This window comes from Phyllostomus discolor, chromosome 14 (genome assembly GCF_004126475.2).
Source record: "Phyllostomus discolor isolate MPI-MPIP mPhyDis1 chromosome 14, mPhyDis1.pri.v3, whole genome shotgun sequence".
Lineage (NCBI taxonomy): Eukaryota > Metazoa > Chordata > Mammalia > Chiroptera > Phyllostomidae > Phyllostomus > Phyllostomus discolor.
In genome coordinates, this window is record NC_040916.2 from 31,137,651 (window position 1) to 31,152,806 (window position 15,156).

General features: G+C 50.4%; 1 protein-coding gene across 1 annotated transcript in view; it reads left to right on the top strand.

Annotated features, from left to right (window-relative positions):
* PLPPR4 (phospholipid phosphatase related 4) overlaps nucleotides 1–14,653 on the top strand; it is a 34,451-nt gene extending 19,798 nt beyond the window's left edge. Inside the window, exons 3-7 of the mRNA XM_028502830.2 lie at nucleotides 4,111–4,240; nucleotides 6,468–6,663; nucleotides 8,241–8,298; nucleotides 9,063–9,236; nucleotides 11,119–14,653. Of these exons, the coding sequence (XP_028358631.1) occupies nucleotides 4,111–4,240; nucleotides 6,468–6,663; nucleotides 8,241–8,298; nucleotides 9,063–9,236; nucleotides 11,119–12,447 (1,887 nt within the window). The 3' untranslated portion in view covers nucleotides 12,448–14,653. The remainder of the gene's footprint in view (nucleotides 1–4,110; nucleotides 4,241–6,467; nucleotides 6,664–8,240; nucleotides 8,299–9,062; nucleotides 9,237–11,118) is intronic.
* Nucleotides 14,654–15,156: the final 503 nt, after the last annotated feature.

The following is a 15,156-nucleotide window of genomic DNA, read 5'->3' on the forward strand; positions in this document are numbered from 1 at the left end:
AAAATTATCAATTTGTTTGAAACAAAAATAAAATTTAGCACGTGTCCACAAAGACCGGCTGATATTAACCATTTAAGCAACTGGTTTTTATGTACCCACAACCCCTCCCCCCCACGGGATTGTATGAAGTAGCTAGGAAAGCAGGTCTGACCACAGCGCTATCCCACTTCCCGTCGATCCCTTCCCTGACTCCTCCGAGTCCTGGGACAATGACCTCGGCCTCATCACTGTGTTCCTGCCTCACTGACCCCGTCATTCCCAGTAACAAAGTCTAAACACGCAGCAGCTTAGCGATGTTTCCTGGTGGGGGGGCAGAGTTTTCTTTCTGGAACCCTAAGAAACGAAAGAAGACGTCTACCATGGCCCCCGTACACCAACCCGACCTGGGGGGTCACCTCCTGGTGCTAAGTCCCCTGAATGCATGCCTGGGTCCCCGGGGGCCCTTCCCGCAACAAGAGGAACCCCAGGAAACATCGCCCTCAGAGCCTCTAACTTCCCCCGAGCCACCTGAAGCACCCCCGTGCCCACGCCGGCTTCACAGGTTTGGGGTAAATAACTCGGTAACAAAACAAATCCTGACTTTTGCTGACATCACATCCTGTTTTTCGCTCCAACCACGTATCACACATCTTCCAGATTTCTCTCCATCGCACCTTTACCTGTGTGAAGGCCTTCTTCGACACGTGCATTTCCTCCACACGGGCCCCGCGGTCTGCGGTCCTCCTGTTCCACACCGCATTCCGTCTCTAATCTTACTGCGCGGGCTACTGCTCCGGCCCCTCCCCCCACACACTCTTCCTGCACGTGAGGATTAATAGACGACTCTGATCCTGAGTGGACCTCACCCTGTCCCCACACGGAGGGGGCCCGGGGGAGGTGGGGAGGGGCCAGGTGGGCCCTTCATTTGGGAACGGCGCCCAGGGCCCAAGGGCGGGAGGAGGGGCCCTTCCTGCATTGGCCTGTCCACATGGGGGCCCCTCCGTGGTGAGGTCCGTTAAGAGGACCTTACAGGGGCTAAAGGAAGACCAGCAGGTTGTTTGTGCAGGGATTTACACATCAATCATTGGTGTCCCCTTCCCAGATTTTTTCCTGTGGCTTCAAGGGATGTTTTAAAAATAGTTTGTCTCCGTGATACTGCAAGACAAACTGTACGAATTCTTTTCACGTCTGTAAAGTGCATGTTCCTATCTCTCTAAATTGCCCTTAACATTTCATGCTTAATATTCACTTTTCCCTTTACTTCAGAGCAATGACGAAACAAGCCTGTGGTTCAGTCCTCTGGGGACTTTGTCGCAGGAGAAACAAGGCAGACTCTTTGGGTCGGCCAGAATTTTGTGAAATCTACATGAACAGGAAAAAAAATGTGCATGTTCTTTGCCCTGGAAGTAAAGTTGTATTGCATGCTCTTGAAGGACAAGTGTATCTAATTTGAGAAGAGAATTCAATCAGAATTGGATTACACTTCCCAGCAGGCAACCCTAGCCTTAGGAGTTTATACAATCAAAATGTAGAATACTTACATGTGTTAGATTCCCGAAAGGCATTCGTTGCAAGCTTTCACCCTAAAGGTGCTCTGATAAATATGACACTTTCTGTTGCCTTCTTCCGGTGTATTCACAGGAAAGACTTCCTGCAGTGTGACACCTCCCACTGGTGGCCACGCCCAGGGCGGGGCCTGCATAATAATGAGCCATCTAGTTCCCAGCATCACACGCCCCAGGGCGGAGCCACCTCGGACTCTCTCCCAGAATCCTGTCCAGGACATTTGACACGCAAAAAAAAAAAAAAAAAAAAAAAATCCTATTGTTTCTTTGCGGCTGTGTGCAGCGTGGACAGAATATTGTGGGAAGGTCCTTGTCATAAGCGGTTTCTCGCTAGCACTGACAACGGCAACAGATCGTTGGCGCGTCAAACGCACTCCCTGAGCACATCCTGCAGGTGAGCTGTGCCCCGTTCCCAGCGAGGAGACAGGGGGGGCGCATCCGGAAATACACCGGGAGCATCTCCCCTTCCCCCGAGGAGATGCTGTCCTCAAACCAGATTGTGTCCTTTTGAAAATTCATGCAGTGACCTCGCGATCCAGGCTGAGAGAGTAGAACTGTGGGGAGAAAAGTGATGTGCCCCCTAGAGATGGACACTGGGGTGTGGTCAGAATACTGACCCATACATCCCTTGGCCTAGACTCGAGCCAGACAGTGAGAGGACACTCTGTGGACATAACCAGTTTCAGCGTATTGAGTAGCTAAGAGAAAATTCCTGAACTCTCAAGGTCATTTGAGATAACCACTGCTGTGTTGCATGATAAGACACATTTTCCCAATGGCGCTGTGCAAAATAAATTCTTATATAACATAGCACTCGCTGATGAGAAGGAAATTAAGCAATGAATTAAAAAGAAGGAAACAAAATCATTCACAGAGCTGTTACTGAGGATGTGAAGAGGAACTCAGCCCCTTTTGGCCATACGGCAATGTCTTTCGGGAAGGAGCGGCCAATTTTCTTAGGACGATCAACGCAGGAGAACATCACACTATTCTCTGCGTGGGGTGCATCAGGCCGAATACAGAACCTACTGTGTCTCCCTGCCCCACTGACAGTGATAATGTAGAATATTTTTCAAGGCAGACACTAGCTCAATGTTCCATGATTTGGGAAAAAAAATCTTCTGATTACTCTACAATTGATCTTTAAAGTTCATCATGTATGCCACATGATTTTCAACATGTACGCTTATTGGTAGAGTTTCATTCAGAACATCATTCTTTATACAAATTAAGATTCTTTATCATTGTACACATACCATACTACCTACAGAACTACACGCAGCAGACGGAACATGTGACACGGAAGGTCATAGGATCCCTGCCGTGAGTTTTTAAAAGTCTATCGTTTTAAATGCGTCATAAGATAAATGTTAAACTAGTACTGAGCACTGGGAGGCTGTCCCTGGAAAATCTGTTCTGGCCTACGCATGGCTATCCTCTCTAAAAGTGACGTGGCGGCTTCTGTTGAAGGGACCGCCAGCATCCCTGTAACCCTCCCTTCCTCCTTTCCACATGTCCATACCAATCAATTCTAATTTCACAACAGCCTCTCAGGCACAGTAATCCCAAATATTTTAGATTTTTTGCGTAAATAAAACCCAGGCTTTCAGATCTTGCTCCTTTTACCCAGAGTGACTCACAGCCTGGAGGCCCGGGGAGATCGGCCAACGAGAACCCCACAGTGACAGTGACAGTGCAGTCCCACAGTGCCAGGTGCTGGGCTGCACAGGGAGGGTCACCGTGACCTCAGAGGGTCACAGCGAGCGAGAGAACAGGAGGCAGAGCGTTGACCTGCACTTTGATCAACCATGCCAGTGGGAAGGACAGGTGCCCGGGGGGCCTCAAACAAGGGGACACAATTTAGTTTCAGCCTAACTACACTGAGTTCCCTCCCTGGTGTCTGTCCTCTGTCATGGACTCCTCTAGCAAGTGCACGGTCCCCATCTTAGGAGAGCATTTCTGGCACCGCATTCCGGATCTCTGTCCACTGCAAACACATTTTCTCCGTAGCTGATGCCCGGGAAACACTACCCAGTACGAACGAACAGGTAAGCCTTCAGAAATGGCCTCAGCCACGTCAGTGATTCCGCTTTAATCGCCCTGAAGTGTCTCACCCACAAGTCCCTGCGCACCGAGACTCTCTTCAGTAAGATAGTTACTAGCTACATGGGGGGCTATTTCATTTTAAACCTAGACTGATACAAATTTTACATCATGAAATACCATGAAAGGAAATAAAAACTTAGCTCCTTAACTGTGGCTGCTGAATTCCAAGTGCTGAATGGGCACGCGTGGGTTGTGATTCCCACACAGGACAGGGCAGAGAGGCAGAGGGCCAGAGGGCCAGGGGCTGGCCGATGCCATCGCGCCCTTGACCAGGGGGAGGCGCTCACAAGAACCCGCCCATGCCCTTCCCAGCGCCCTGTCTGCTTAGGAGAGATGGACTGCGTTCCTGACGCCGGTGAGAAAACGCATCTCCCCCTCGTGCACTTGGCAGCGTGTTAAGAGGTAACTTAGGCGTCATGCGAACCCCCCGGGCCCACTGTGACCCCTCTTGTCTTTGCAGATTATGGTGGGGGAAGGCATCCTGTACTGTTGCCTCTCCAGGCGGAGAAACGGGGCGGGGCTGGAGCCCAACATCAACGCCGGAGGCTGCAACTTCAACTCCTTCCTGCGACGAGCCGTCAGATTCGTGGGTGGGTGTGGGGACCGCAGAGAAGGGAAATGTGTTTTTCAAACAGAAGTGTTATGTTTAATTACAGAGATTAAGTCTGCAAAGCTATAATTTAGATGTGCGGTTTTCAGGTACAGGATGAGCTTTACATTATACCAAAAAAAAAAAAAAAAAGGAAAAAGAAAAGAAAGAAAAATCTGTTTCCACACCCAAATTGGGGCTTTGTATCTGAGCTGTGTTATTTGCGGGGACGGTCCTTGCTTTGGGAGCTAACACGCCGTGCGTTTCGGCAGCTCTAGTGGAAGCATGAGTCCACTTTGAAACGGTTTCATTGGATCGAGGTTCACTTTTTAAAGTGGAGAATAAATGTCGGCAGGCCAGTAGGAAAGGATAACTCTTCAGAAGTGATTCAGTCACATCCGTGATTCCATTTCAATTGTCCCGGAACGTTCTCATCCAGAAATCACGGCACATAAAATGTGGCCATATAGTCCTGCATCACGGCTATCTCTCCTGGGTCATCTCCCCTCAGTTTACCTCCCAGACTCTATGGAGCTGTAGGAAATCACAGGCCTGCTAACCAGCATCTGAATCAACCAGTAGCTACACCCTCACCTCCTCTGGTTGGCATGGAAACGTCTTCATGTCCTTGGAGTCACAGGCCTGTTTCGTTAAGCGAGTTGAGAAGCCCAGGGCATCGCACCAATGCGAGTGTTCTCCGTTCATTCCCAGTAAGTCAGTAGAAAGGTATTTCGCCCGTGGTCTCTGAGAAACGGGTAGTTTCACCCAGTACCTAGTCGGTGATTCAATACAACCGTCTCTCCCACCAGAGGAGAAGTCTGGTCTGAGTCACAACCCAGACTCCACTGTCTCAGCACAGCGCAGCAGGACGGTGAGGTGAGAACTGGCCCCTCGGCAGGGTCATGACCTGGGGCCAGGAAACGAACCTTCAGGACGTAGAGCTGACCTCAGAGACAGCTTTCCCTAATGGAACAAAACGCCACGGGAAAGGGGCATGCGCACTCCCTGAACAGCCTCGGACCGTGAGGACGGTCCACCTCCCCCCACCCCCCACCCCCACCAGGGAGCAGGTCCCGGAGTCAGCGAGCCCGGCCTGCACGGGGCTGGAGAGCGTCACTCTCCAAAGGTAAAAATGGGTGCACTTCCCCCTTTTCCACACTCCTCTCTAAGACCTCGCGTGCAGCCAGGACCTGGGATGTAGAAGCAAAGGTCCTGTGTCCAGGATGCCAGGCACGTGTGTGGAGAAGCACTAGGCAGAGTGGTTGCTAGGTGACGGGAAGCAGAGAAGGAAAATTCAGAGCAGGGCCACGAGCAGGCGGGCGATGTCGGGCGGGCAAGTCCCCTGATGAACCGCCCTGGTCCCTCTCCAATCCTGAGAGCCCGGGCTGGCAAGTCAGTGCGAACCCAGGGTGCTGGGACGTGTTGAGATGTGTAGGGGAAGCAGGCGGGCTCAGATCACGCCCATGTGAGCAGAGCCAGACTCCCGCGGGTGAGCCCGGGCCAGGGACTAGAAGTGGGAATGGCGTCCGAGTGCGTGAGCATCCATCGGGGTTCGTGAGACACACTTTGAGTCCGACCCTAGGAGACGAAAGATAGAATCCGGACCAGGAGACACAAGAACATTATCTCTGAACCCCAAACGTGCAGGACAACTCCCCCGGCCCCGTGCCCAGGGTGTCCACGACAGGGACCCCCTGCCCTCGTCTCTGCTTCGGTCAGCATTCCTGGTGTGACTGCAGCCTGCAGGGAGTTCAAACCAATCCCGTGGTGTTTGGTGACTGTGATTAGAATCCGGGACTGCTGGGGAGACAGAGCACTGGCCGCTCAAACAGGCCGAGCAATGTAAAATTACCGCTAACTTTGCTGCCTTCCCCACGTTTAATCCCACTGGTCACCTTAGCCTGTCCCAGGTGTTTGACAAGTGACTTGTGGTTAATAATATTGAGAATTGGCCTTGTTTAACCAACCTGACCCAAATACCTGAAACTACCACTTTGAAGGCACTCGTGGCCATTATATTGACCCCGGGTATCTGTTTAGAAGTTTGGGGATGTTCTCTGTTGTCTTCTGGAGGTAAACTGGGAGAAGAGGACCGAGGGGGGCTGGGCAGGCTGGGCAGGCTGGGGGGCCGCCCTGCCGCTGTGCGGCGAGCAGGGCTGGTGGCAGTCCGGCGTCGGGCCTGGGCCCGCATGTGGTGACCGCTCCTCCCCCCTACCCCATGCCCACAGGTGTGCACGTGTTCGGACTCTGCTCCACGGCCCTCATCACGGACATCATCCAGCTGTGCACCGGGTACCAGGCGCCGTACTTCCTGACGGTGTGCAAGCCCAACTACACCTCCCTGAACGTGTCCTGCAAGGAAAACTCCTACATCGTGGAAGACATCTGCTCGGGGTCCGACCTCACAGTGATCAACAGCGGCAGGTGGGACACCGAGGGTCCGAGCGCTCGGTCTCAGCGTTTGCGTTGTTCATTGCCGGCGGAGGTGTCCCCTTAGGCGGACGTCTTTCGGTCATGATGCTTTTGGGTTTATTTTTCTTCTCGATTCAGTGACCTCTCTAGTAACGACACCATGGGTGGCTCATGCCAAATCTTCCCCTCCGTCTCCAAATTTCAGCCTCACGTTCTGCCTCCAATCTTCCTGCCACCAAACCTGACTCCTGTTTTGCAGTCCGCCCCGTACTCCTCCTGGTTCTAGGTTACCGCAGTTGGTTGGTCTCAGGATAGTTACAGTCAGCCGTGGCTTCCAGCCAGTAGGTGCCCTGTGTTGGCCTCAGTGGAAGACTCAATATCCGTGCTATTTACCTCTCCATTGCATGTTGTATTTTTTTTTTTAATCCTGTGAACGTTCCTTTTGGGAAATGTGTCTTCTGTGAATAAACCCGGAAGATCCGTATAGCTTCTACCCTTGCAGTTCAAAGAACAGAAGACAGAAAAACTCAAGAAACAGCCAATGCATGACATTTTTTTCAATCAATAAAGTAAAAGATAACTTGTGTGGCAAGAGGTATCTTAGAAGTTCACAATAAATTATAGAAGGGTGAAGGGCCATAAATGATTGTTAGAAGAATTCATTTGTCATTCAATGACTTCCCAGAGATCAATTTGAGAGTTAAAAATAGGTTAGTAAGTACGCTTAAAGAAACAGAGCCTGATATTACATAATTACACACATTCAGGTTCTCGTGGTCCATTCAATAGCTTTCAACCTCCATTTATGACCTACGTCCTCTATTCTTTCTCAGTCCTTTTACATTATCTTGTCTTTATTGAATGGTAACCTTGTTTATTGTGTACCAAATAGTTAGAAGAAGGACACCATTATAACTGAATTTTATTTTTCCATTTTTTACCCATTAAAAAAAACTTCTATCCTTCTTTTGTCTGTCTTTTCCAGCGTCTCTCTCCCTATCCTGAATTCCTCTCTCTCCCTGCTTCTTAAAGTATTCGACTACACGAGAAGCTCTGAGATTTTTGAGATAACATTTTACAGTGCCATGCAGAGAGAAACATTTCGTTAAAATTAGATTTTCCTTATGCTTGGTAGAGTGCAAAAGACACATTTAGACCCATTGCTGTGAGAAAATGATTTTGCCTTAACATTTTATGTAAATGAAGTCATATATTTGGGAGCATGGGAAAAAATGAAAGCTTTAAAATCCCGGGTTTTATGAACTTGTACTTTAAACTGGCATAATTCTCGCACCAAAGAACCATTGGAATCTCTTCCCGCCTGCGTCCGCTCTCGGCCTGCGCTCCAGGGCTGTCACGGGGGGACGCCTTACCAGGCCGGCGTTTCCTACTGGAGCGCGAGCACGGACGGTGGTGAGCTTGCCTATTTTATCACTCAGCTCGTTCTCCAGGAAAGACACCAGAAGTTAGTTAGTGCCTATGGCCTTGTGGCATTTCTGCTGAAGGTTTTAACCGTGCCGTTGTTCCCGAGGTGATCGTCAGCAGTGTGTCGGAGCTAGAGTCATAATCTGACTGTCTTCCTTTGGCAGAAAATCATTCCCTTCTCAGCACGCGACCCTCGCTGCCTTTGCTGCCGTGTACGTTTCGGTGAGTAACCGGGTCTCCCTCGCCAGTCCGTGTCCTAGAGGAAGTCGGGAAGGGGTCTTGTCTCCCACTAACTCCATCACGCAGCCGGGTAATAAATAGCAGAGCAGCTGAGTCGAGCACAGCGGTCCTTCAGCATCAGGCATCAGAAGAAGGGAGCAGATGCTGCTGTAAACACTGGAACAGTAAAGTAACTTTTCTACACAGTCAGGTACTTGTGTAGCCTGGGAACCCCTTACTGTAGTAGTACACCTCACGGGAGGGCATTGTGAGCCACGTGAATGGTATAGATTCTGACGCTGAAAGAATTGTTAGGTACACACATAGGCACACGCACAAGCTTTCCTCTCCGTGGTTCGGTGGTAACTGCGAGTCCTGAGTCGGCGTCGAGCTGATAAACGCCATCCAGTGAGCTGTCCTCACGCCGGATCAGTGCACAGTGCAGTAGTTCATGGGGGCTCACGTGAAAGAAATGAGCCAAAGTTATGACAAGTGGCACGGAGACCACGCAGTTGTCTGGCTCACTGTGCTGCATCCATTTTTTTAAACTTCTCTGTACTTAAACGAGGTTATTTATTTGATGAGATCTGTCTTGCATTTCCTTTTCCCCAAGCAGACAATGTAGAAACAGCCGGGGGGGGCGGGACGGTGGTAAAATTGCCGTAGAGGGGGTCAGCGAGGCTGCTGAGTCCAGCTCCTTGTCTGACGGTGACGGGACAGCGAGGTGCCCGCTCTCACGGACCCCGCCTCTCTCTCCCGCCCGTAAGATGTACTTCAACTCCACGCTGACAGACTCCTCGAAGCTGCTGAAGCCGCTGCTGGTCTTCACGTTCATCATCTGCGGCATCATCTGCGGGCTGACGCGGATCACGCAGTACAAGAACCACCCCGTGGACGTGTACTGCGGGTTCCTGATAGGAGGAGGGATCGCTCTCTACTTGGTAACCGCGTCGCCGCTTCTAGTCCGTGAACCACCGCGTAAAGTGGAAAACATGCCCAGAATACCCTGCCCCGGGATCATTCGCTTAAAATGTAATATGTATTCACGGGAAAATCTCTGGCTGCATCTCCGTTCTAAGCCAAATCACACACCCAACTTTCAGCAAAACAACTTAGTAAACTCCTACCATAGGCCAGAAACCGTGAGGATTATTGCATCTTGTCCTCACGCACACAGCCCACACGAGCCAGGGACAAGCACAGTTTTACAGATAAGGAAAGTGAGTATCAGTGGGAGTAAAGTTAGTGGGAGTGAAGCTTGAGTGGAAGGTCATATGACTGGCCCAACGGCACAGAGGTAGCACCTGGACACAACAGACCGGCTAGTGTGGGGTCTCAAGCCTGGCCGTTGTGGTCCATTTCATTCGTGCATTTTACATTCTCACAATATCCTGTCTGTGCCGGGTGCTACACTGAGAATCAGAAGGGTGAGAAAGATATATCCTCAAGGAGTTTACAGTGCAAAGACTAATAAAAATACAGGGGCAGGCAAAAGGAGGTTTACAGTTGTGAGTGTGTGAAACAATCTATTTATTCTTGTATTATTATTTATTAATTATTGTATTATTTTCCATACAAACAACTGAAAACTACTTTCGACCCCCTCTCTGCAGTTGCTTACAGTCTGGTGGAGGATTCTCCTAAACTTACCAATTTAAATACAGTTATGAAGGTGGCATTACGTGGGGACCGCGTATCCTGGGAACTCGGGCAGCAAGAGCGCAGACAGACATTACTTAGACGATTTGAACCAGACAGCGAAGGAGTTGGAGAGGCAGAGACTGGACTCTCCCCCATTCCTGTCTGCACCCTGTGCCCTGAAGTTGGAAATGCATCCATTCTGAGCCAATGCCGTTGTCAATTGTTAGGTAGCTCTATAAATGCTAAATCCATGGGATCCTTTTGGTGTGATTGGAAAAGGACACAGGGCTGCCCTCTACTGAAATTAGCACACCAGTGGGACTCCATGCTCGCTCCTGTCTGTAGGCGAAGCGCCGCAAACACCGAAAGCCCAGCAGGGGTTGGATCCTCCACGCAGAAAGGGTAGAGATTCTGAATCTGAACTTTAGCCTCTCCCAAAATTTTGTCCCCCGAATCAAAGGCAAGAAACCCGCATGTGAAGACAAGATTAAATAAAAGGTGGCTCAGAGGTCGTGTAATAGCACTAAGTTGGTCACATAGTCTTTCCCTCCCTAAGAGCGAGTGTAAATCGGGAAAGAGCATGGCCCCCCTCGAGCACGGTTTCTGCCCCGTCTTCCGAGAACGCTCTGTCCGGAGCGGAACAAGTGGAGCCGTGCTCAATGGGAGCTGCAGCAACATGTTTCTGACCTTGCGGCAGAACCTGGCGTCCTGTCCTGTGAGCGATTTGTTGTTCTGTTTTTTCCACACTTCTTCCGCCACCCATCTAAGGGGTGATTGAAAATCTGAGGTGTCACTCAAGAAGAGAGTCCCAGACCCAGAAAATGAAATTGCTTTGAAAAGCAGAGGATGTTTCTCTATCTCTCGTTGTCCATCTTTTCTTTTGAAAACGTCAGAGGATTGAAGGTAGAAAAAGCATCCAGTGGGATGGAGAGAGGAGAGAAAATCCAACTAACAATAAAAAATCTTGGGCTCAGAATTCCCCAGCAGTCAGTACGGTGACTTGTGGTATAACTTCCAAACTACCTCCCAGTGGTGGAGGTTCTCGGGGTTTTGTTATCTGGGTTAGCCGGCCGTGTTTCGTGAGCTCATACCTTATTAATGGGGGGCGCAGGATCCTGGGGTGAGGCCAGGGCGAGCGAGCGCGGGTCCAGCGTGGTATTCACGGTCTGCCTTCCACGCCAGGGCCTGTACGCAGTGGGGAACTTCCTGCCCAGCGAGGAGAGCCTGTTCCAGCACAGAGAGGCCCTCCGTTCCCTGTCGGACCTCAACCAGGACCCCAGCCGGGTGCTGGCTGCCAAGAACAGCAGCAGCAGCGACGGGATCGCGCACACCGAGGGCATCCTCGCCCGGAACCCCCGGGACGCCAGCTCGCTGACCAACCTCAAGAGGGCGAACGCAGACGTGGAGATCATCACGCCGCGCAGCCCTATGGGCAAGGAGAACATGGTCACGTTCAGCAACACCCTGCCCCGGGCCAGCACACCGTCCGTGGAGGACCCCGTGCGCAGGAACACCAGCATCCACGCCTCCATGGACTCGGCGCGGTCCAAGCAGCTGCTCACCCAGTGGAAGAGCAAGAACGAAAGCCGGAAGCTGTCCCTGCAGGTCATCGAGACCGAGCCCGGGCAGTCGCCGCCCCGATCCATAGAAATGAGGTCCAGCTCGGAGCCGTCCAGGGTGGGGGTCAACGGAGAGCCCCACGGCCCCGGTAGTCAGTACCTCAAGCTGCAGCCCGGCGCGGTCGCGGGCTGCAACAACAGCATGCCCGGGGGCGCCAGGGTGTCCATCCAGCCCCGGCCCGGGTCCTCGCAGCTCGTGCACATCCCCGAGGAGACGCAGGAGACCGTGGGCGCCTCGCCCAAAAGCAGCTCGGCCCGGGCCAAGTGGCTGAAAGCGGCGGAGAAGACCGTGGCGTGCAACCGGAGCAACAGCCAGCCGCGCATCATGCAGGTCATCGCCATGTCCAAGCAGCAGGGGGTGCTGCAGAGCGGCCCCAAGAACACGGAGGGCAGCGCCGTCTCCTGCACCGGCTCCATCCGCTACAAGACCCTGACCGACCACGAGCCCGGCGGCATCGTCCGGGTGGAGGCCCACCCGGAGAACAGCCGGCCCGTCATCCAGATCCCGTCCACCGAAGGTGAGGGCAGCGGCTCCTGGAAGTGGAAAGCCCCCGAGAAGGGCAGCCTCCGCCAGACCTACGAGCTCAACGACCTCAACAGGGACTCGGAGAGCTGCGAGTCCCTGAAGGAGGGCTTCGGGTCCGGAGACCGCAAGAGAAGCAACATCGACGGCAGCGAGCACCACCACCACCACGGCATCGCCACCATCCGCGTCACCCCGGTGGAGGGCAGCGAGATGGGCTCCGAGACGCTGTCCGTCTCTTCCTCGCGCGACTCCACGCTCCGGAGGAAAGGCAACATCATCCTGATCCCCGAGAGAAGCAGCAGCCCCGAAAACACTAGGAATATCTTCTACAAGGGGACCTCGCCCACGCGGGCTTACAAGGACTGAGCGATGATGTCTGTTCAATCATTGGGGTGCGCCCCCCCCCAAAAAGACCACGGGTGGATGATTCTCCTTGCGTTCTGTTCCAACAAATTGGGGAAACCTCCTATCCAACCAGATCCGCCACCGTCAGCCCGCGGGACTCGATGACTCTGGAGAACTGCGACCGCCAGGCTTGTACACTCACATCGAGGGGAGGGGGAAAGCACAATGCAGAGCCCAGCTAATGTGACAGCGCGACGTCTCCTCCTAAGACCTGTTTTCAGACTCAACGGTCGGCCGAGGGCAGGCTCGAAAGACAGCGGTTTCCTTCCTTGTACACTCCTTTCCTTCCTGAACGTGCCAACGTTAGGGTTTTTCTTTCTAATTAGCCGTGGGGACCCCGAGCAGGTGCCCCCCGGCAGAGGCCATGTGGTTTTATATATCCATTCTGCAGAATCGTGTGTGCACCTGGCACTCCGCGCGGGCGGTGCTGGTTCGCATAGTTCATCCCCCGTGTCGACTCTCTGGTTCTCTCTAGCTGTGAACTCGTGGTGTGTGCGGTCCCTCGTCAGAGAAATGCTGCCGTGCCAGGAAGGTGCTGGCTGCTTCGTGGTAGAGCAGGGTCCCCGAGGCTTCCCCGTAGCGGCTCTGTCACAGCCCAAACACGAAAAGGTTCTGTATGGGGTTTTGGGGTTTTTTTTCCCCCCAAAGTGATGCTTTCTTCAACAACAAAATTTGTGTAGGAATATTTTCAGCCCAAGGGAACAGCTAGTGCTTTTCTGCAGCTGTTTTCTGCTCATTTTTATTTCTGTGTAGGCGCTGCTCAGAAAGAAACTGGTTTTCGGTGGGTCAAACTGCACAACTTAAGAACTGGGTTGTTTTAAGAGAATCTTTTGAAACGGTTGCGACCCTATTTTGTATTTTATGGCTTCTACTTTATTTATGGAATTTTAAATTTGTTTGATGTTATAGATATGTTCTTCTATTTTTTAAGTGAAAATAGTAGTCAATATTCCTTTTAAGTGAAAATAGTAGTCAATATTCCAATATATATTCCAACATATATTGCTGTGAGTTTATAAACAAGAAATGTGAACCAAAACTTGACATCATGGGTTACGTCGCCAGCTCGCTTAGTTGCTATCTTAACAAGTAACCCCAAAACTTCATTTAGTTCCAGGTCACTAACTTTTTTTGACATGCTGACAACTGGTAAATTAGAGCCACCGGAAGTGGGTTGTACCTTCCTCCCTACTTTCGTTCATCGGACGCCAACAGGTAGAATCTGAAAAATATGCAAATTGTTCACAAAAGTATCTCGCAGAAAAAACAAAGAATGTGTTTCTGCAAAATATCTAAATAGGCACAGTTTTAGGGCTTCGTGTGCAAATGACAGTTTTTGCTATCTATCCCAAGTGAAGGTTTGAGCCTAGATCAAAAAACACAATATTTTCAAAAAGGAGATGAAAACAAAACATTTTGAGGTGTTTCCAACATAATAATTTAGTTTAAATATACAGAAGTATTTGGTTCTTGGAATTGAGCACAAGACCTTTCCTACATCATTTCTTAAGAACTCTAGTCTGTACGTGAGGATGGCCAACAGGATCCGAGGTCACGATGAAGCGGGTTGACCTGGGTGTAGTTTTCAGAGTGAAGGAAGGAGCTATTTAGAAATGAGGGCACCCCACCATTATCGCTCCTGCAGGAAAGGGGCAGAGCTTTCCAGAGCAACCAACCTCCTCATTCGGGATTAGGGGTTCAGCTGAAACCAGCAGAATCGAAAACTGGCAATAAAACACAGATTCGACCACATCCCCTGTGGCGGTGTCCTCCTCAGAGAGGCGGGGGCGGGGGACTGAAACACAGCAGCCTTCACCGGTCCCCACGCCACCACCCTTCTGCCGCGCCCGGCGCCGGCCGCCCCGGAGAGGAAGGCGGGCTGGTTTTAGCGCTCCAGAGACGACACCACAGCTAGCTGCAGCATTTCAGGTGCAGTGCGGTATTTCCTAATCTTTCCTACTTCTTAACAAAAGGTTTTAAAGTACTTCTCTAGTCATTGACTTTCTTTTTCTTTACATGAATATTGATATATTCTTTTTCTACTCCAAGTGCCAAAGGCTACAGTTTTTAAAGACTTAAATTGTACCACATTGTTAAGGAAATAAAACGATAGTGGCTAGAACTCAGACCTCTGCATGTATATTTGATAACACATCTTTTGTAAAAAGAAGTAATTATGAAAAATTTGTTTACATTCCACTGGTACCTTAATTTAAACTTCAATGAGACTAATAGGTGGTATCTCTTCTTAGGGTTCTATTGATCTTATTTGTTAACGAGAGCACTTTTTCCTGTGTTAGGCTGTGCTTTACGGATAAAACCAAGTATTGAATAAAGAGAGTTAATTATCTTTTTAAAGTAAATAAAATTATGAAAGTATATATAATATATATATAAAGTATTGTGTTTAATAAAATGTTACGCAATGTTTTCCAAACTGATAAAGTTTGTACAGTGCTATAACGTATTTTGTTAAGTACAGATCACAGCTATTGTGTGAGTATATTGTGCTAACATCATAGAAATAAAGATTAGATTTCTTCACCAAAGTTGGAACGTTTTGGGGTCCTTTTTTACTTCGTAGTATGTAAGAATGGATAATAATTTGGCTTAGAGGAAAACAGATGAAGAAATGAGAATGAGCCAGAGCTGATTATATTTATAATAGTT